The following is a 23,113-nucleotide window of genomic DNA, read 5'->3' on the forward strand; positions in this document are numbered from 1 at the left end:
TGTGGGGGTGAGTATTGCAGCGTCCGTTTTACTGTGAGGCAGTTGGTGGGTGAAAAATGAGAGCCTCCCACCTCCACAGACACACCGAAGGGTGCGATAAACTCATGCTTTTGGAGCCGAGAGCGGGGGTGGATAATCTCATTTTAATTTATTTTATTGTTCTTCACCCACACAGGGTGAAGAACTGAACAAGGGGGTCACGGGTGGGGAAAAACAAGCGTGTAGAGGGAAAAAAAAGGCGCACCAAAGAAGCATAAAAATGATGATTTATGATTTCTCTCTCATTTTCTCCACCATCCCCCTCACAGGTTTTACCGCCGCCACCATGCCTAACACGTTGAATTTCAGTAGAACAACTTTCACATCTCTTTTCTCCATACCATACATAGCAAAGGATATACATACATATTTTCCAGGAGCTTTCCACCCACCCCGTTACCCACTTAAGCACACAAAAGCACTTTCACATAGCTAACGGACGGCTCTTTTTGCGCGCATTCAGATGATGTGAGTTCATGGAAATAAATTTTTACACATCCACGACGGAGGTGGTTTACTGAAGAGCCAAAACCCGTCTCTTTTGAAGCACCAACGTAGCTCTAACTATATACAACAATTAGTATATACTATGTATAATGAGCAGTGAGAGATTACAAAATAGAGGAAGAATGTTTATATTAAACAAAAAAGATTCGTAAATAAAAATTACGACAAATTACAAAGAGAAGAGTGCAAACTACAGTGGGGTTTCGCAGTGATACATCTTGTATTATTTCTTTTGTATTTCATTTAACATTGAGATGAATGAAATTTTAATTTAATGGGAATGAAAACTAATCAATTCGTTTTAGGTAGATTTATTAAAGATTCAGATTTAACCTGAAAACTCAAAATAAAAGAAAAAACGTTTTGTAGTCGTGCTCTGTTCAAAAATTTTTCATTTTCTACTTTAAATTAATTTAAATGAATTTCCTAGAAAGTCAGATACACAGAAAGTGTCAAAAATAAGGTGAAATTTACTACTAAGTTTAGCTTAATCCGTTTTTTAAAGCTCGACTTAAGTTTCTTAGAATCAATTGATTCCTAAAAACCGTTATAACTCGAGTTATGAAGGTTTTTAGGTTAGGATAGGCTGAATCGCGGCTGAATGTATTTTTGAATTTATCCTTAATTCAGTATGGCCTAACCCTAAAAAAAATTTACCATAGTCTAAAGAGAACTAAAGTTTAGCTTAGGCAAAGTTTAGCACAGTCTAAAGAGAACTAAAGTTAAACTTAGGCCTAGTTTTAAAAAAAAAACTTTAGATCTAGTTTGAAAAACCTGAAAACTAGCTTTAGAAACTTTAATCCTGACTTAATAAACTTAAGCCAGACTTTGCAATTAATTTATTACGACTCAAAATAAAAATTGAAAAATACGCAAAGTGAAGCACAACTCTACACCGAGATATCACTGTAATGAAAATTATGGTACAAGAGGGGTTTTCAATTAACAAAAACAAGACCATTTGTCTCGTAGAGAGGACAAAAGAAACCGAAACAATAACAGAGGGGGATTGTGAGTGGGATCAATGGCAACAGAGAATAATATAATTTCTCCTACAAGAAAAAGGATAAACAATTCAATTCACATTTTGGGGTTGTTCCGTAAAATTTTCCGGCCAATGTGAGGGGGTGTAATGTAAATATTTTACAGCATAAGATGGTAATTGGTTTACAGACAAAAAGCTCACAGTTGAAAAAAGCTCTTTTGGGGCTTTTTTATATGAGACGACAAAAAAATCCTGGAATTGAGAAGAAAAATGTTTGTCACAGGAATGCCCCAGGACACCCATTAAACCACCCCCTGTGTGAGTGGGTGGGATTTTTAATTTTTGTTGTTGGATTTTAATTTTTATCCCTCCCGGGATTTCATCCACTTAATTTTTTCTCATTCGTCCCATTTGTCGTTTTAGCTGAGATTCTTTTGAAGGAATTAAAAAATAATAAAGCGAAGAGACCAAATAAAACTTCATCCACCATAAAACGATGAATTAAAAAAAATAGTAAGACAAAACAAAATTTGATAGAAAAAAAGCTGAAAAAGCTACAAAAGCTATTTGATTATTCCATTTTCGTTTAAGTTTTTCAGATTCAGACACTCCACCGACCCACCTATAAATTTGTTCGTTTTATCTACAAAAGAAAAGTAAAGAAAAAACTCTTTGGATCAGTAAAATAGTTTTCAACGCTTATCTTTCCAATTTGGAAGAAGAAAAAAAACTTATCGAAAGTGCTGGGATATTCTATGAATTGAATGGTTTTTCCGAGATGAAATCTTCTGGAATTGCTTCGAAACAATAACGGAAGAAAAATCTTTTCTTTTTTTTTAAATTCTCAGTAGACAACACTCAAAATGGGTGAGAGAGTCGGAAATAATTTCTTGTATTATCAAAACCCAATGACAACGTCTCTTGTCGATTCAATCTTGACCACTTTTGCTTCAGCTCTTTACTCATCCTTGTCGGACCGTTTTTTTTTTACAATGCCGGGGTGGGTGGAAAATCGGAAAACGTATTGAATGGCTGTGAAATCAGTGAAGTGGTGAAAAAAAATGATCTCTTGGGACAAACCCATTCGATGATGATGGGTATAAGGACATCGATGGGGAAAGGCAGAAGAAAATTGTCCCTTTTTTATCTTTCAACCGCCCTCACTTCCAACCACAATCGAGTTTCCACAAAATGTTGATGTGCTCTGCCATCTTCTGCCTCTGCCATACTTCCTGCCACTAAACCACAAATATTTTCATCTCAAGGAAAATCACTGCATCTACCCGAGCTCAGGAATGTTCGGTCATGTGGAAAAATTAATTATTGCATTTATGGAAAATTTCTGAGAATTTATACTTGAAAATCTCCTTAATTACAACTATTACAGGCTTGTGGAAAGCTTATATTTTCACAGGTAAAATCATAAACAGCAAAATTGAAGAGGTATTCCAGGAATCTCTCATGAGTTGTTTAATTTCTCCAGCAAAATTCTTAAATCTCCTATTGAATTTTCATCTCATTTCAAAGTAATTTTTCTACTAAATCCTCTCTAATAGTGCATGTTATTTATCATTCTTCATTCCCTCCAAAAAATGGGATTCAAACTGCAAGGAATTGCATGACAAAATCAGGAAATTCAATTTTAATATATCCATCAAAGGAAAAATATTTTGTGTTTGTTTGTTGCGTTGGTTATGCAAAAGAATTTTCCATATAAATGTACAATACTTGAAGATTTGAGTTCAGGAAAAATAGGACCGATGTGTCTGCACTAAACTAACTTAAGTTAGAAATGAAACTTTTATAAGAATAAAACTCATTGAAGACGATATTATGGGCGGAATTCACTACTCAGTGGAGCTTAAAATTTTAAGTCGGTCATAATATTTTCAATCAGTTCTTAAGTCTGACTTAAAATATTTAAGTCAGACAAGAAGAGAGAAGAGAAGAGCAAGAAATTTATATAAGTTAGATAAGTCATAGGACTTCATATTTTTATTTATTTTATATTTATTTTACTTTATCTTTTTTGATTCTTTTTCTTTTATTTTATTTTAAATCAGAATTTAAAAAAAAAACTGACTTAAAACCTTAAGACCGTCTTAAAAACCGACTTAAAATTTTAAGCCCGACTGAGTAGTGAATTCTGCCCACACTTTATTTAATCACTAAAACAAAATTTAAAAACAAAAGTAATTGATTTCCGGAATGTTCCTAATTGTTTGTTTTTTTTTCTGGTGTGAATCTCTAAAGTTTGAGGAAGTTAGCGTGTACTTTATTGGACGAAATATCCCTCCCATGCAACGATTGGAAAATCAGGAATATTTAAATTAATCGAGTTAGGCTAATATTGCATGGAACAGTGATTTCTTCTTTGATCTATGTTTCAAGTGCATTCACGAAACATTGCAGATGAAACGTTTTCCTTTCTAAATGTGCAACTTTGCCATAAAAATTGCGATAGAATTGTCCAAAACCTTGACTCCTGGAGGGTTGCACCATGTACACCACAATATTTATATTTCGACGTGCCCGAAGATTATGAATCATATTCTTATCTTTTAACCCTTTAACGTCCAACGTGAAACATAAAAACATTGAAACATGCGCTCTTTTATTGCGATTTTTATTCTATGAATTTTTTTAGAGGACTTTTCTCACTCAGAACGTCTTCTTTGAACCCTTATGCGTGAATTTGATGCATTTGTAACATGGAAAAACAATTACATTCATAAATAATTGAAAAAATAAAATGTTTCACGTTTGGGTCAGCGTATGACCCAAAAAACCTTAAAGGGTTAACACAGAAATATGGTTCATAATCTTCGGGAGCGTCGATTTGCATCCCCTTGCGAAATTCCATGAGAAACATTTTCCGGAATATTCCCATATCAGAGAGTTGCATTGAAATTTTTATTTCATTTAACAATGACGAAGAATTGGAAGAAATTGTCCGGCAATTCTGTACCTTAGTACTGTGTGTGTAAGAAAAATCGGTCCATTGAGAAAAATGAAAGGCTTCCCACCCCCTCCTTGACCGATATAGAGAGAAAATAGGGCATGAAGAAATCTCCACGAGGGTTGTTATTTGAGAGCAATGTAGAATGGGACGAGGAAGTAGAGTGCCTTTAGAAAGCTCAACGGTGTGGGGGTGGTATTGGAAAGCTCATGTGCAGGAACCAATAGCTCCCTTCTGCTTCAATTTTCTTCACTTATGATAAGCATGACAGAGACAGAGCATACACAAGGGAGGGTGAATGGGAAAAACAAATTATGGTGGACGTGTTAAATAAATCTTTGGGTGGTTCTGCTGTGGGGGTGGCTCAAGGGAAGGGGTGGTGTTGGTTTTTGGGATCAATGAGCTCCGAGACGGGTAATTGACTTCAAAGAGTCCATCAATCACGCACACTTGGGAGTAATTAATATGATGTCTAATTAAGTGCGTTAATAATTGATTACCCACACAGCATCTTCGAAGGTGATTTCCATGCTAGCAGTTAATGTGACTTTCATGTTACGTAACTAAAAGCCAACACCTCTTCTATATACATATATTGTGCATCAATTCTCCCTCTTTCACCCACATACACTCTGTATTCATCCACCTACATATAAATTTGACTTAATGCAATTCAACTGAGTTCATCCCTCATCCCTCAACCCATTGGTTTCTGACATCTAAAGTTGTATTTATTCAACCCCCATTGTCTTTAGTCTCGGCAAACAGTCATGAATGTAACTTTGAGTGCTTGTGCTGAGAAATTGGCGCCACTTTTGATGAGTATTTTATGAGTTTTCAAGTAAACTCCATCGTATAAGGGTCCCCTCTCTTGAGAAATTCACGCTTTCGTGATAAACAATCTTTGCCATTTACCCCATCTCTCCTCCTTCTCACTCATCCCTCCATACCCCCTGTGAAGCCCCATGAATTGCTCTCCATGCACATGGAAATAACACATTGTTACGGAAAATGCCAAAAACTCCCAAAAACTTCTATACGACGAGGCGAATTGCAGACATAAAAGCTCATGAAGACTTTTCTCTTTTTTATAATAAAATTTTACGTGAATCATTCTTTTTTATACATTTTAAAATATCAGATTTAAAAGAAATAATTGGCAATAATGGGAAATTCAATGCAGAATTGTGATTCTTCTCACGAATTTCCCGGAATTTCATGCCAAATATCTATGAAATAAATTTTTTAATCATTTCAATCTTTCAGTGGAATACTATAAAACATCAATGCTGAATTTTATTGCTCTGATTCTATTGAAAGACGACAAAATTTTAAACGTTTAATGAAATCAAAAATAAACTCAACTGACTAATTTAGAGTGATTGAGAATAATTACCGTCATTGGGGGTGAATTGGGTCGATATTCATAGATAGAATAACTATATGTTATTAGTCGATTAAAGCGATACAATCAAAAACCAATTAAATGTTTTTTTCTTTACTTTAAAAATTCCAACCAGGCTTTAAAAGGGAATTTACCCGTTTATGTACGAGAAAATCCATCATTCGAGAAAAACGATCGGACTACGCGTAATAAGAATAAGAAATCATCATGGGATACCTTCTATTATCTACTGGAAAGATTAGCACAAAAATGCGAATAATGACGTCATCATTGTCATTTTTAATCTCTTTAAAAGCATAAAATGTCAAAGAAGCGTTATCATAAATATTTAACGCCTTGAAAGGGACAAAAACAACGGTGACGTCATTGTTTGTGTTTTCAAACAAATCTTTACCATATCATTCATTTTTTTTATAGGTTCAGCTCTTTAGTTTATCTTGCAAGTTATTGGTTTATTTTTATATTTAATGTTATTGTAAAAACATTTTAATCCATATTTTCCCATTGATACTATATTTAAAACTCGGAAAATTTTCCTTGTTGACTTTAAGTACACAAAAATCATTTTATTTTTTTTTAAGCTAAATGGATTAATTTTTGAAAGAGTCTGAAAACTTCTTGTGTGAAATTTAAAGAGTTTTGGTTCAAAATGAAGTAATTATTCTATAAATTTTTGAAATCATACTTTGTGAATATATTTTTAAAAAAAAATCCTGGTCGTATCTGGGTTAAATGCTTATAGTGTAGGGGCGAGCAGGGAAAAAAAGTCACTTGAGGGTTTATAGAAAGAACTCAAACTAAAGAGAATGTAGGGCAAAAAAAGTCCTAATGAAATGAGCTTTTGCTTCATCTGTTTGGGAAATATGATATTTTGAGTGTTTTGCAAACCTTTAAGTGACTTTTGTGTCCCGCTCTCCCCTACGCACAGACAATTCTTCTTTCTCAGTTTAAAAAAAAGTAGTTTAAAAAAATTGTTTAGTTGTTAAGTTTGCATGAAAGTTGTTCCCAAACTATCCAAACATGCAAAGTAATAATTTACTGCGTTCTAAATGTTAGACTAGTGTATAGCCTAACCCTGATTTACAAACAAGAAAACAAACTAAAAATTTTGGATTTTGGATACATGCCAGGCATTGGGATTGCCATAAAACTACATCAAATGTTGTTACTAACAGCTGAATGATTTTCTAGTACAACTTTGTGTTTGCCAAAAATATTTAAATTGTTGAAATTTTCCCAGAAATTTCCCGAATTTCCACTCATCATCAATCATTTGAGTGTTTTTGAGTGATTTTCTCATGCTCTTCTGTATTCCCATTGGGATCATTTGGGCTCCAACGATGACACACCCTCCATTCGTGACACAGATGTTCAGAGCAGCATACGTGCAAAAAAATTAGGGTGAGGAGCGAATGGGGCGCAGAACTGCTCCAAAAAAGGGTGTTGGAGGAAAAATTTTATTAATTGGGTATGAGTTCAATTATTAAAACGCAATTGAGTATACCACCCACGTTATTTCTCGTAGCCAAGTTTTTCTTCCTGGGTGGCATATATAGCAAAAACGAAAGGGGTGTGTGTGTGTGTGGTAACTCTGCTACCACTGTCGTAGCTGCAGGAGGGCCTATAACTCTTTTGTGATGTGCACCATTTGTTGGGTGTCGTATAATATTCTACCGCCCAGTGTACGCTGTCAGTGGCATTGGTGAACACCGAGGGCTGCGCTCGGGGGATGATTGATGCATCGAAACACCCCATAGGGTAGAGCCCCATTGGAAAATATACCGAGAGGTACCCTATATTAGCCCGGAGTTTGGGGCAACAGAGAGAAACCTTCATACAACAAATTTTCTCTTCTCCACCCATATATGGGTGGATGGGGTCTGCTAAATTTATATTTGTACTTTAATGAAAATTTCATATACATCCCTTCGTACCGAAACATCATTTATGTGGTAAATATTCTGATTAATTATGGTAATGGCGGTGTGGTTTCCACTCTCTCTCTCACAGTCTTTTCTCTCCATCCAGCACCCTCGCCCCCAACTCAGTAACCACCCTGCCAGCTTAACTTGACATGAGGGAAAAAGAGTTAAGTGATTGCAAATTTGTGAGCTCCACACCGCGCGCTCATTTGGTTTTGGTACAGAGAAAGAGCAATGCCAAATGCACGATTTGCAAAAGGATTAAGTATTCAACTGTGTATATATAACTCTGACTTAATGGAGAAGAACATGCCACTATATAAAATTCTATTATTACCAGAATGGCTGGAATGAAGGTTCAGTATACATACTTTCAATTTATTTTTACTTTAAATAGACAGTTGAAAAGACAGCAAATTGGGCAAGAATTTAAACTTTTAGACGTTCTGGTGTTATTAATTTAATTTTGATTTTCAAATTTGTTGTTCTGCAGGTCTGTTAGCTCCCAATCTAACTAGCAGAGATAATGGGCCTTATTCAGCGACCAAGAAAACCTTGAAATTCGCTTGAAATCTTGAAATTTCAGTACAAAATTCAAAGATTTCAAGGGTTTCTTGGTCGCTGAATTAGGCCCAATGTGTGAAAAATTCCAGGAGCTTTTCGTTAATTTGCAATTTAATTTATTTCAAAGAATTTCATACCCTGATGAAAATCTTATTAAGATGGAAACTTCAATGATTGAAGTTTTTTTTAAAGTTTCTCATTAGTTCTTTAAAGTAATTAGAATTAGACTAGAAGGTCATGATTAATATTTTATTACTTTAAATCTTGTGACGTTTCCGAGATCTTAACCTTCTTCTTCAGGTTTACATAAGTGCTTACTTTATGTTAGTGCCTTTTGAAAATTCTCTGAATTTTTCTTAAAATAAAAATTCATCATCTAAAAATTAAAAAAAATATATATTAAAGCTTTAAGTAATGATTTAAAAAGAAATCAATTTTGTGTAATTTCGTGAATTCTGCACAAAACAACCCCCTCGCATCGAACATAATTACAAGAATATTTCTCGTTTGAAAAATTCAATCAACTCATTCTTGACAAGATAATAAGACCTTCGCAAATTCTTCCCTCTTATTTTTGAGGAAAATTACAGAGACAGTTTCCCCATTTTTGGAATAAGTCCATTTATATATCTTACTCTGTTAGCTTCAGATTAACCCAAAAATCCACTGATTAAATTAGAAGAAAAGCAATCAAAAAGAATTTATTCTCATTCGAAGCATGTTATTGAGCAAAAATCTATTTTTGGATGAACTTCCATTTCAATTTGCAAACCTTTTTGCGTCAGCGGAGACCTTCAATGAAACCCTCCGTTATATGTACACATTTTCTCAATGAAAATCTCACGAAAGTCATTTTTCTTCGGTGTGAGAGCCTGGAAAATACTCCCCCACCATCACCCATTTTTTGGGTTAAAGAGTGAAAGTTTAGTGACTTCTTCAAAAGTCACGCTTCCCTGGGTGATGTGCTCAAATAAAAAGAGCTATACGGCATTTTGCTGTAAAAGAGTTCACGCACAGCTTTTGAGAGAGAAGAAATTTTCCCCTTTATATTTAATTTTTCGACATAAAGCATTAAATTTAATTTATCGACTTGGGTGTTATTCTTGCGTCAATTTACATTTAAAATTGAAACAATGGACTTGCGGAGTTCTCTTCTTGCTTTTCATCGCTATTCACCATGAATTTTCCTCAACAGAATGCAATAAATCACTCACCCAGTGCCTATGTGGGAGGGTATGTATGGATAAAAGAACTTTCTGTGAAGGTGCAAAGAGAATCAAATGGAATTGGTGTGTAAAATAGGTGGGTGATTCACTAGAATGCGTAAATAGAGTAAAGCCTAGTCAGAGAAAAGGAGTTTATTCACTGTTGTGGTTGGAAAGTTTCGATTCTTTGAGGGAGCAAGAGAAACAAGATTAATTTTGATGAGGATAGAAAATGAAAAAGAAATTGCCTGATTTCCCATTTTCCGACAGGATCAGCTGAGAAACGTCTGCAAAGATTTGCCCAAAATGTAAAGAATGACGTCACTATTGTGTTTTTCTTTTGTCCATTTTAAAACACAAAAATAAATTTTTCAATGGATTTTTTGATGATTTTTTCAATAATTTTTTTGAGGTTAGAATCGTCAAGAAAGAGACAAAGAGTGACAATGGAAGAAAACTTGAATAAATTTGACCGTTATACCAATTTTGAATTCCTTTTTCTTACATTTTTGTTAATAACTTTTTTTTCTAGTGGTCGGATTGACCTGAAATTTTTACATAATCTTCTCAGATAACCAAGGAACTTATTTCCAGAAGCTTGGTTCTATACCTTTAAGAAATAAGTCGCAATTAATTGAAATATAGCTCTGGGCTCGGTCACCTACCCCTCACAGTATACGAAGGGTTAATGTAAGAAACATAATGTATTCCTTTTCAAAAGTAATCAACACGTCATTCTTTACATTTTTGAGTGAATTTTTCCAGGGAGTCCCATAAGATAATAAGAAGTTTCTTTAACGATTTGTACGAAAGAAAACCTCAAATTGATTTACGCTAAATATTAATCTGTAAAAGGAAAACCCAAAAGAAAAAATCATCCTTGTACTATTTACACATTTCTTACGTTTCTAAGTGAGTCCCATAAGTTAATTTATCAATTTTCACATTCTCTTACGTTTTGTGAGTGGGTAGAGTTTTTCTAGGAAAATTCATTGCTTACATTTCCATTGCCTAACTACCTACGCCTTTCCCTTACTTTTTACATGAATCCCTTTTTTTTATATGCCGATTTTATTTCAGATAAAACCCAAAATGTACGTTTCTCTTGAAATTTGATGGCAATAGAGGGGATTTAAATTTATTCAGGATAATAATGGAATAAAGTTTTGTGCATGTAACCTATGTAAAATTGACCGGGCAGTGAATAAATTCTCTATATTAATTCCCATGCGATTTTTCATGGAATGGAATTCTTTTGGGACACATTTTTTGCATAATTCAATAAATAATTCAAAATTTCCCACAGAGGATTACATACACAAACGATCCCCATGTGGTTTCACATTGATACCCTTCAATATGAAGGTATTTTGTTGGCAATATCTCGCTATATTCCATTAAAAAAATTAAAATAGTATATTATTAAAAAAAAAAAATTTCCACCCCATAAATATTTTCAATTTATTCCCTTTGATCAACGGTTTTTTGTGGATTTGCAATAAAATCACTACGAGGCTTCGAGGAAATTTAATTAAATAAAATATGTGCAAAAATATTTCTCTCCTTTATAAAAAAGCTCTCTTACCTGTTGCAAAAATAAATATTGCAAGCAATATCCAATAATTCATGTTGTGTTCAGTTGAGTATTTTATTATTTTTCTGTAAGTATCTCTTGTAGTGTTCTCGTTCAATTTCTTCCAGCGGAAAAAATCATTTTGGCAATGAATTCCTTCCAGTTCAGCAAATCCTTTTTGCAACAAACACCCTTTATCACTTTTGCACACTTGAAATTTTCCACCACCTCTTTCACTTTTCCCCACAATAAAAGCCGAGTTAGCTTTTCCCCAAAAAGAGTTGGAGCCCCACCGTGCTGTCGACCTTATCGCTGTAATTGATAATTTCACGTTGAAAATTAGTTACTTGGTTGTGAATTGACGGAGGAAAAAAAGAAGCGCTTTAGCACATAATTCTTTTCCTCATTTTTTTTTCTTCCCCAGCGCACAGGCCGTAAATCCGATTGATAAACGGCTCAGTGGAGCACAAGGAGACTCCGTGCACAGAGCACAAAAAAGGCATCTTGCCGGAGATTAAAAAGGACAAGAGAAAGGCGAGGAAACAGGGAGAAATGAAGGATGAAATGGAATCACTTTAATTCAACCAATCCCTTTGGTAAACATTGAAAACGGATTATCTCATTCATTGGAGTTTGCGTCTTATTTTTCTTCTTCGAAGTTTTATCATTACAACACGTGCGAAGCTGTGAGTGAAAAAGAATCTCCATAATATTGTACATTATGTATGTTCTATGTAGAATATTTCTAAAGGTATTTGAGTTGGAAATACGGGGATACCTACAACGCATAGAAGCTAAATATTATCAAGAAACTAATAATGAAAAGGAGTTTATTCACCTTGAATCAAATAGGAATTTATTAACAAAATCTTATCTCTCATTTAGTTTAGATTTTCATTAATATTTTCTTTGCTATACTTTGATGACATTCATGTCTCATTTTTCTTTTAAATAATTTTAGAACAACTTCAAAATGAATAAACTTCTTTTAACCCTTGAAGAAACTAAATGTTCAAAACATAATATAATTTTTTTTCTTGAATTTTTATAACTTGAACCGTGCTTACAAAAATCTAATCTTTTTTTGTCTTTATAATTGAAAGAAAAAATGAGTTTTGAAATTTAGAAAAGTATATTAGCTTAACCCTTTGATGACCATAACTTTAGCATTGAACAGCTTTTAATAATAAAATTATGTTTTTAGTGTGTTTTGTTTAGAAGAAAAGTTAAACGAAAATCAACCAATAAAATATTATTTTCGACTCAATCGATCAATCGGAATAAATTCTAATTCTTCTTCTTATTTATTAACATGTCAACAAGCAAATTAAACTGCAATTTAATTCATTTAATTGGCTAATTAACTAAGCACAATTCAGACTCTATCAAACTAACATAGAGAATTTAAAATGACTAAAAATCTTTCTTTAAAATTTTCCTTTAATCAATCCCAATTTCCAATAAATAATTTAAAAGGAGAATGACAACTCAATTGACGCTGTCTTGAAAGGAATATAACTCAGAGAAGAAAAAGAAACTAACGATTTATAAATCGTCACACGCAATTGCTTCTTATTTCAGCTTTAATTTCCAGAACAGTGGCTTCCACTGAAATAATCAACTTTCCGCACTAATTGGTAATCAACAAGCGGTGTTGTTTTCTTCTTAGATCACCCACATTGCTTTGTATGTATTATGTATGTTTCATATGTGTGTTTCTTTATTTTTGTTACATCTTCCTATTGCCTTTAAGGGTTAACATGAAGTGATTTGATGAGTTTTCTTTGATTGCAAGGAAATTTTCCTTAAATTTAAGCATTATGAATATATAAATTGAATAGGGGATGAAATATTTGCAAAAATAAAAATCTTTTCAATGGAATTTCTTCTTCCCATCAAAAAGTAAACTTGAGTATTTTTTTTTCACCTTGAAACAAACTGAAAAATTCCTTGTGGAAATCAAATGCGGAAAATATATATCTCTTCCCCTATTCATGCTTTAAAAATAAAAGGAAAATCTTCAGTTGGAATAGTATGAATCGCAAGTGTGAGGTGAAAAGGAAGGTGGGATTTGCATGGATTTCTGTGAGGAAGAATTGCGAAAACGAAAAGAATGAACAAATACAGCCGGAGGTTTGAGGCGAAAAATTCTTGTGTCTGAATGTTAAATAAAATTCCAATAGGAAAGAATTTTGCATTCGCAATCAACACTAAAAATTTCACTCACGCCAACCACGAGGGATTATATTGCCAAATCCCCCGCACAAAAAATCCACCACTTGCGATCAATCGCAGTAAAATTCCATCCCAGTACCCACACTTTGTGTAAAAATTCACTATTAAGGGGCGCAGACACTCATCAATGGCAATTGGATAATTGGCGGAAATGAAATTGAGTCAATGTTGCTGCGGTGTACCACACAATGAATACAAATTTAATGCCAATTATTTGCTTGGAAAATCCACAAAATTTCCATGAAATCTACAGGGAAATACGGAGAAATTGCACAGCGAAATTTTCCAATGTGTTTCGTACAGTAAGTCCGCGCATGAGGGTCACTAAACGCACAGTGAACTCATCAAACCCGAACTTGCCGCTTCAACGTCTTACAAACAACTAACGTGTGTATTTCGCTTCTTTTGGAACATCACTTTGCGCCTCGTTGAACCTCTTCTCGCGGAGAGACAGAGAGAGCGCGAGAGCTATTCCAATGGAAATTTTCCATTGGAATTTCCAATAAATTGGGGTAGTACCCACTCACCCCGGTATGCCCATTTTACCTCAAACAACCCCTTTTTCCACATTTCTCTCGCGCTCTCTTTGTAATTTTCCCCCAAATACGACACGAGGGAGCTTTTCTTGCGTGATTTCGGCAAATTGAACGGATTTTTTCTCCGTTTCCACATAACAAGTTTTCCACCAAAACCACCACCCACCCACTCCTCCTCCTTTTAACGCCCACCTCGTGTATCACTCAATTTCCATGGAGGTTAATTTTCGCAGGTTTTTAGGCATTCCTGGAATGTCATTTATGTGTAAAAAATTTATCACACAATTTTCCACACAACGCAATCATTTGGCATTTTCCCATCAAAGCTTTTTTGAAATTTTAATTGCTTTCTATAAATTAAAAGCATACATATGTAGATACGTAAAATTGAGACATACATATAGAAAAGCTCTGTGAGATAAATTAAGTGTAAAGAAGAATTCCTTATTCATTTTAATCCTTAATTATTGCTAAATAGAGAGGAAAAAGGAGTTTATTCATTTTGTAGTTTTCTTCATTTTTTTTAAATGCACAAAGTAAATGAAAAAAAATCATGGATATGGTTATAAAACTATCACATAAGCCAAACAAATTTCCTATTCTTTACTGGAGTTATTTTGAAAAAATTAGAGTAAATTGTATCTAAAATATGAAAGCCACGCCCCTATTGCACTTCATTTTCTTTGAGAAAGCATTAAAATATTCGTCAACCTTTATTAAGATTTTTTTGTAGATAATCTCGTCTCGAGGCATAAACTTAAAGGCTCTAATAAAACTACAAAATGAAGTACAATTGAATAAAAAAAATCCTTTTTTATCCTTTCATGATTGCTAAATTCAGTAAAAGAATTTTGTTTATCAATTAAAATAAAATCTATAAATAGAGTAAAAATAATTGGTGAACATGAAATTAACAACTGTCTGTCATTTAAAATTCAAATGTCACGATGTTAGTAGAACAAATTGAGATTGATTGACAGTTTTCAATTTGAGTTTGTTAAAAGTGACTTTACCATGTCACGAAATCAATAAAATAGCAAATTATTTGTATTTTAAATCAATACAAAATCAAGGTATTCAAATTTATCAAAATAAATCATAAAACAATAGGAGAAAATTAAATTTTTAGCTTCAAAGAAATTTTTAGTTTCCAAAAATAATTCATAAAGAGTTAATTCATTGTTTTTGACGTCATGAAATAATTAAGACACTCCGTAAAAGGTTAGCCAAATGCAAGAATTTTCATTAATAACTCTTAAACTACGCCCCTATCATAACTATTTTTTCTTATTTCATTTTTTTTTAATAAATATTTTTATCATGAAACTTCTATGCACGTGATTTTATCAAACGGATACATTGCAGCGCTGACGCAAAATTTAAATACAATGGGGGCGTGGTTTTTGAGTTTTTGAACAAATTATATTTTCTCCAAAGAACTTTAACGGAAAGTCAATATTTTTATCAATCTTTGATGTTTTTTCATAATCAATCTTATTTTTTTATCCCGTGAAGCTTTAAGTGATACATGAGCGAAAAAAATGAATAGACTCCTTTTATGGTAAAATATGTTTCACATTTTAAAGCTGCACGCACACCCACCAAAATGGGAGATGAAAATAAACTTTCCCTTGGCAATTTCTTACCGTTCTTACCACAATAAAGGTAGAATTTGACGACAAAAAACCCCATTCTTTACGCTCAAGGATTCCAATTTAAAACAATATTCTGCTAAATAAATAAATTACATTAAGATAACAAGGGAGCCCCTTGGGTACATTTTGGTATATAATATGTAGGTATATTAACTATATATGCGAAATAGATAATATGAAGAGAGATTTTTCTCAATTTTCCTTTTGCAGAGTACTCTTCACGAGCCCTCAATTCTTTTCGTTCTCCAATCTCCAAGTAGATCACCTTGTTGTTTCTTTTTTTTTTCAACTTACATACATATAACATTCGGTTCCAGCTGAGGTACTGCAGAAAGAGGTCTTGATTGTTGTTGGCCAGTAAGTCACTTCGTTTTGGGTAAACAATAAAAACCACTCTTTGCTCTGCTTTTGTTGTATCAAACCTCCCGCACAGCGCGAACTGTGTGGAGTCTAACAAACGAGGCGGAGATGATATGAACATGGAATGAGGCCCACCGGAGCGGAAACGATTCCAGGAAGTTGAATAAATTCATAATTTCAACTCTCGTTTTATCTTGCAAAACCCAAACTACCTCGCAGAAGGGGTTTCTGCGCGCCAAAACAGCAGCAGTGCGACCTACTCGTCCTCGTGCCACCCCCTATTTCCCACCCAAACAAATGAAGGATCACAAAGAAATTATAAGTATATGAACAAACAACGCTGATGACGCTAAGAAAGAACCATCTGCTGCTTGCAAATCAATTGTCCATGATGCATAAATGGGACTTATTGAGAAAGAGAGCAAAAAGAGTTGGTGATTTGTTTGTTTAAGAAAGAGTCCCTCTAAGCATGGAGGATGACGCTATGGAAGTAGAGTGGGTAAAAAAAAGACGATGAACGTCCTACTTCCGCTCCTACATTGTTATAATTTCCTCCTTCGTGTGGCGTAACGGAATTTAATCAAAACAACCCCTCTTATATATTTCTTTTTCGTGTTTGTTATATTTGAGTATTCAAATTGCCCTCTCTACACATGGTCGCCTTTTTTCACGCTGCTGACGAAGAATCTGGAGGAAACACTTAAACTATGGCGACACTTTTGCTATTTATTTCATTATAAGCAACCTCACTCACCAGGGGTTAAGCAGTATAAAATGGAAAATACTTCTTTCTCAACCAGCATACCTATAAACTTAACCCCTTCGGGACAGAAAGAAGCATCAGTGTTCTAAAGATTCTAAACAAGTTTGGATAAATTCAGTTTGTATCAACATTTTTTTTTTTATTAATGTGCTCAGGATTTTTCATAAAAATTTTCATAAAATCTAACTTGAAATAAAAATTTTGTAGAATAAATACCTAAATTCTCAAAAAAAATGTGTTCTGCAACCAAGTTCCTTAAAATTATAAAAAAAAAATAGGAATTTCAATGATTTCAAGAATTTTATGGTCACAGAATACGACCCAATAATCCAATTTCATTTATTTAATAACACTGGGGACTTTGCTGGCCACTGTGGCCAATTAGACTTTTTAAAATTGTCACAAAATAACATTTAGAGACAAATTCTACAATTATGTGTAGGGTAATCTTGAAAAAAAAAATTTCTTTTTAAGAGACAATTAAGGTCAAAGTATTGAAATTAGAAACATCAATCCTCCAAGGGTTGAGTATATTTTATTTTATTTGTCAAGCCATTCTAAGTTAATTTTAAATTTAACAGAACCTTTTTGACAGAACATTTAATTTGACAACTACAACTACTTATGACACCTAAAGTTGAGAAGATTAACGAAATCATTTTAACCATTAGAAGATTTTTCTGGTCACCGTGGCCAATTCGACTTTGTCAATCACCATAGAATTAAAATCTGTTTCTAAATACATACGTGGTGTAGAGAGTTTCATTATACTTCAAGATTGTCAAGAGAAAACTTGGAAAAACATTTTCTTTTTGAGGGAAAATTAAGATCAAAGCTTTGAGGTTTGAAATATCGATTCTCTAAGGGTTAAGCAAAGCATTAAGCTTGAAAATTTAAATTTTAAATGTTACATAACAGAAACAAATTAACAGGTGATAAATTATCACCGAGAATTAGTCTTTTTTTTTGCAGAAAGCTGCTCAAAAATTCTCTATTTATGTACGTGGAGAAAATATTCTCATTTTTCCCAAAGGATTACGCGGATTAACTGCATAAAGAAAAACTAATACAAAGTTTTATCCCGGCACTTAATCCCGAGATGATGTAGTGCAGAAAAACCCCTCACATGATTGAATGGCATTTTTTTATCCATACAGAAAAATGGAGAAGTGGGAAATTGTCATGGTGCAGTGGGTGCACTGTGGAAAATTGTGGAGAACAAACAAGAAGTGCGAGTGTAAAGTTGAGGGGAAAATGGTTATGTGGCAATAACAAAAAAGGTATTTCCATCTGGCGTCGAAATTTCGCGCAAAAGAGAAACAAAGAAGTGGAGTAAATTAAATTTTCCATCTATGGTACTCCAACACAGCGAGCTTTTTTTTCTACCCTCCTAGAGAGCTATACGTGAATGAATGCAGGACATCCGACATCCTTCACTGGATCACGTTCGAGTCCGTGAGTGTGTAGTGTAGCTCCAAAAATGGAAGCTGGTACGAGGAAAGGACGCTTGATTCCATTCACCCATCATTCATCTCACTTTGATGCGAGGGCGGGAGTTGAGGGGGTGGGTGAATACGATGGTTTATATGACGACCACTTTGACATTTTCTGAAGAGGGGCCGGGGGTGCGCAATTAAATTTCACTGCCTTTTACCCCCGTATTCACCCTTCTTCACTTTTTTTTCCTGCCACTTCAGCAGAATTATTTCAAGAGAGAGAGAAAAAACGACAGATTTGGGTTTGCTAAAAGAGGTTTGAGGTATTATTAATTTTATTATAAGCGAAAGTGACTTTCTCGCTTTCTGTCTATTTGTACACCACAAACTGGCAAAAGTCGCACCCCGATAAATCTGATGACATGGCGAGAATGCATGGAAATTCTGTGATAAATTTACACATTTTCATTTTATGCTATGTCAAATATCCATTAGTATAATGAGCTAAAATTGTTCCTCCTTTGTAATAGTTTTAGCAAAATTGACGTTGCTTTAGGATAAATTAAATTTGACAGTTTTTTTTGACATTATCTATTTGACAGTATATTTAATTTGACACAACGTTGTTTTTAGAGAACGTTAATTGAACCGAATTTAACGTTAGAAAAAAAACTTTCAAAATAAAGCTTTTGGCGGAAAATTTATAATTTTTTAGCTGTGATTCTTTCTTCAAAGAAGCACAGCTTCTGTGTACACTCTAAAATGCAAACTCGTCAGATCGGGCTAAAACTTGGGATGAGCACGAATTTTTAATAAAATATTTAGTTTTATAAGTAAAAGAAGTCATTTGAAGGCAACGTTTAAAATAATAGACAGGCCCTGTACACGGTCTACTTTGTTTTGAAGTTGAAGAGCAAAAATGGCTCACTTTTTGTATGGAAATTTTTCGCCTTTGGTAATTAAAATTTATTTTTTTGACATTTAGAATACTGATCGCACGCTGAGAATCTGTCATTTTGTAGGTTATTAGTTGTAGAATTTAATGGTACAAACGGATTTGAGATTGGTGCTGTCAGTAAAAAAGCGCAGTCCAACTTCATTTTTTACCAAAGAATTCCATACAAAAATTGAGTCGCGTACACGGCCTGAGAATAGATAATGTGATAGAATTTTATAACTACAAAATGAATTTTTAGAATCATACAGAATGTTTAATTTGACAGAACATCCAATATGACAATCCCTTTGACAGAAAATGTAACTAAATTTTTTTTTTGACAAAAGGACTGTCAAAACTCAACTTCTGTGAGATTCTGTATTTTTTTTTTAATCATAAAGTTCTTTCTTACTATAATTCTTTTAAACATTGCTTTCAAAGTCTTCAAATGACTTTCAAAAGAATTGTTTTTCAATTAGTTTATTTCTTCTTTTTATTATGTGGGCAGAAGTCATTCTGACATCCACACAACCTCTTGGAGTGTTCAATTTGACAGAACTCTAAGTCTATAAACAAAAAACCTATCAATAATTATTATTTGACAGATTTTTTTTGACAGAACATTCATTTTGACATAATCTATATGACGACCTTAATTTGACTGAATTCCTTCTGACAGAACCTTGTATTTGACAGAACCAATATGGGCTTTTTTTGACAGAATATTGAATTTAAACAAATCCATTTTAAACATTTATTAACGTTTATTCTAATGTGCTCATTTACACCAGCAAATAATCTGGACTTTTTCTCACAGATGTAGCCAGATTTACCCACAATTTCCTCTTCCTTCCTGAAGAGAGATAAAATCACGCAAAGATCCATTTCCGTGAATGATTTTAAGGAAACAAAAAAAGGGAGAAAAAGATAAATCTTTCTGCGTTCAATGACAAGGAGCTTCCAGCTAATGAGTCTAAAAGTGAAGAATGATTTTCTTTTATGCGTGTACCAAACGATCCCCCAGGAAGAAAGATGAATCGCGTGATTTAGAAATTCTCCCTTTGCGTTAGTAATCCTCCATGCGGGGGATGATGGGGAAAAAGTGTGGGGATATAGGGATGTTCGGCATGTTGGTCACAAAAGTCGACAGGTTGCCAGAGAAATATTTGATGATGATTCGTCTGGGGGGTTGATGAGGGTGATGAGGCTGTTTGGGAGGATGGAGTGCGGGAGGTTTGTGTGAAAGTTAGACTAAAGTGGTTGGAAGTTCAAACAAAATCCTCCGTGTCTCAATTTCATACATAATTCATTCCTTCTGTTTCCTATCTCCACCAAGTTAGGGGTCCCTCAATCCCTAACCCCTCCAAAAATATTTTCCTCTCTCCTCCCGCCCGTGGTACCACTTCCGGGAAATAGACATTGACTTCTGTATCCTTCGCACGGTGATACCCTCACGGAGCAATTCGATGGAAGAGTGCTCTTGCCTTCCTTTTTCCATCGTGAAAAATTCATAAAGATTATTTTCACACACCCTTGGAAAAACATCGAGAGTGGGATTGTGTATATAGTCATAGAATTTTCTTAATATATAAATTTTTATGCTCCAACAACTTTTTGAATCCTTCCTTCCTTCCGTCTTTGTGACGCTTGAGCAAAAAATACAATGTATAGGTATGTGAGTATATATTATTGTTTTATTCTTACGGAAATTTTTGTGAGATTCAAAAGATGGAACAATATTTGGGAAGTTGAGGAAGAAAAACAGAGCTTTATGAATATTGTATAGAGAAAAATAAAATGTTATGATGTATTATGTATGGAAAAAGTTAATATATAGATATTCATTTTCAAACTAGTTGCAAGAAATTAATAATAAATGTAAGGATTCTATCAATAGTATCTTTTTCTGCGTGCTTACCTGATTTTTTAGTTGGGAAACGTGGCCCAACTCGGATATAAAAAGTTCTGGAAGTAAAAAGAGCATTAAATGGGGTTTAAAGGGATATCAAATTTAAGAATATTCACTCATTACGGACTTTTAGAGGACCAAATTGGGCCACGTTTCCCTACAAATTAAAAAAAAACTGTAGTATAAAAACAATTTTCTGGATATGGCAAATCTGTACTTGAACCGAATATCTTTCAGATACAAGCAAAGACCTCTAACCGTTACACCACTAACTTTTATCGTTATTTTTGATATGATATACTCTAAAAATAATTATTTTGAAGCTTTAGTGCTGTTTTCACTATAATTCAACATAAAATTATTATTTCAAAATTGTTTTGATAAATTAAAATTTTAAAAATAACATTTTATAAAAACTATGATCTCATGTAAATTGCATTTTATACACACTACCCCCTGCTCCACCATTGTTACTACATAATATGGAAAATATTATGAACAAAATTGAATTGATAAAAGTGACAAAAAAGGAATGAACAAAGGGGTGTAGCATGTTTATGAATTTGTAAATGGGTAACATCTGCTGATTTATTGCAAATACATGGGAATAATTTGCATTTTTCCGGATGCACACATCGTTTCACATGCCATGCAGGGACGAACATATTAATTTTCCATTTAATTTATGCCATCGCAAACAACAATATAATTTTGAACTCATTTAACCACACTGGAGAACTATCACCACTAGGCAAACATTAAATTATCATATTTAAAAAATTACATAGGGGAGAGCGGGGCTATTTGTGTCAATTTGGATAGATCCCTATCTGCAGGACTCCCACGGGGCAAGAAATTTTCCTCGATAGGTCATTCTCATAGGAAATTTCCTGGCCTACAACTTTGTCTCAGACCACTTTTCCCTATCTCCACGGGAAATATGAGTTTTCGAGCTTTTCCTGAACCCTTCCACTTCTGACTTTTTAAGAATCCGTCGACGAATATTGTCACCGACGGGGGTAATTAAGTAGGTGGAATTTTCCGACATTTCCAAAGATTTTCCACCTGAGAGATTAGTTGTAGCTACTAACCGAACTCCTCACTTGTTTATCCACGGCAAGGAATTTCACATTTCTATCCACTAAAACACAAAATTTTGGAATTTTCTCAACCCCCACATTTTGCAACAAAAAGGTTAGAAAACATGTCAATATTTTGACGTTCCATATGATTTACATTGGTGACAATATTAGCCCCATTCGACATGTGTTGATTTGCATAAATGTGCAGAAAAATCATTAAAAGTTAATGAAAAATACACCTTGGCAACGTTTTCTGCATTAACCTAGCTTGTGGAAAAGACGGTAAAATTGGAAAATCGGTAAAAGAAAAGTGTCGGAAAATGAGTTTTTCTCAACACGCAAAACGTATTTTTGGAGGCCTTAAAAATTTTTTTTTTTATTCCTAAACTATTCATCGGATAATCACCAAACTACAGTCAACTATTGAGGGTAGATAGGACTTCGTATCATAATTTTTTTCAGGTGCTTCCGATTAATAACTTGGGAGAAATTGCCATTTGAAAATTCCAGATTGTCACAATTAGCCCCGCTCTCCCCCACATATTATAATTTCCAGCATGGTTTCCGGAAGGGATGTTTAGCAAAGTTTGGAAAGGTAAATTAGCTTAAGCTCTGTGTGCATTTTGTGGGGAACAAAAACTAATTAATTAGCAATTTCTTCAATAAATCCGAGGCTTTTTACCCACAATTGATATTCTCCGGAAGCTTTGGGGGTGTATATAAAGAGGAGGGTGGAAGCGATGTGCAGTAGATACTTTCTGGGAATCATATTATGGGGGATGGAAAGGTGTGTGGGTGGCTAAATTGGCTGTTTTCCGGATTTAAATGATTTCCTCTTCATACTACACGGATGCACTCAGGAGATGAAGATTGCATAGACAGAGAGAAGATTTCTTCCAGTGGGGGAGGGGTACCTTTTCATGCACACACCATCATTAAGGGGAACTCCCATCAATTTCAACTTTATATCCTGCAATCCTTTTCACTCACCTACTGCTACATACATTTTCCCACCCAATATCTTGCGCATCCTGAGCAATT

General features: G+C 34.0%; 1 protein-coding gene across 1 annotated transcript in view; it reads right to left on the minus strand.

The window, feature by feature from the left end:
- The window catches only part of LOC129795900 (uncharacterized), a 33,585-nt gene extending 19,804 nt beyond the window's left edge, over positions 1-13,781 (minus strand). The window contains exons 1-2 of the mRNA XM_055837447.1: positions 13,387-13,781; positions 11,172-11,471 (exon numbers count right to left, since the gene is read on the minus strand). Coding sequence (XP_055693422.1) covers positions 11,172-11,214 — 43 coding nt within the window. The 5' untranslated portion in view covers positions 11,215-11,471; positions 13,387-13,781. The remainder of the gene's footprint in view (positions 1-11,171; positions 11,472-13,386) is intronic.
- Between the last annotated feature and the right edge of the window lie 9,332 nt (positions 13,782-23,113).

Source organism: Lutzomyia longipalpis, chromosome 4 (genome assembly GCF_024334085.1).
Source record: "Lutzomyia longipalpis isolate SR_M1_2022 chromosome 4, ASM2433408v1".
Taxonomy (NCBI): Eukaryota; Metazoa; Arthropoda; class Insecta; order Diptera; family Psychodidae; genus Lutzomyia; species Lutzomyia longipalpis.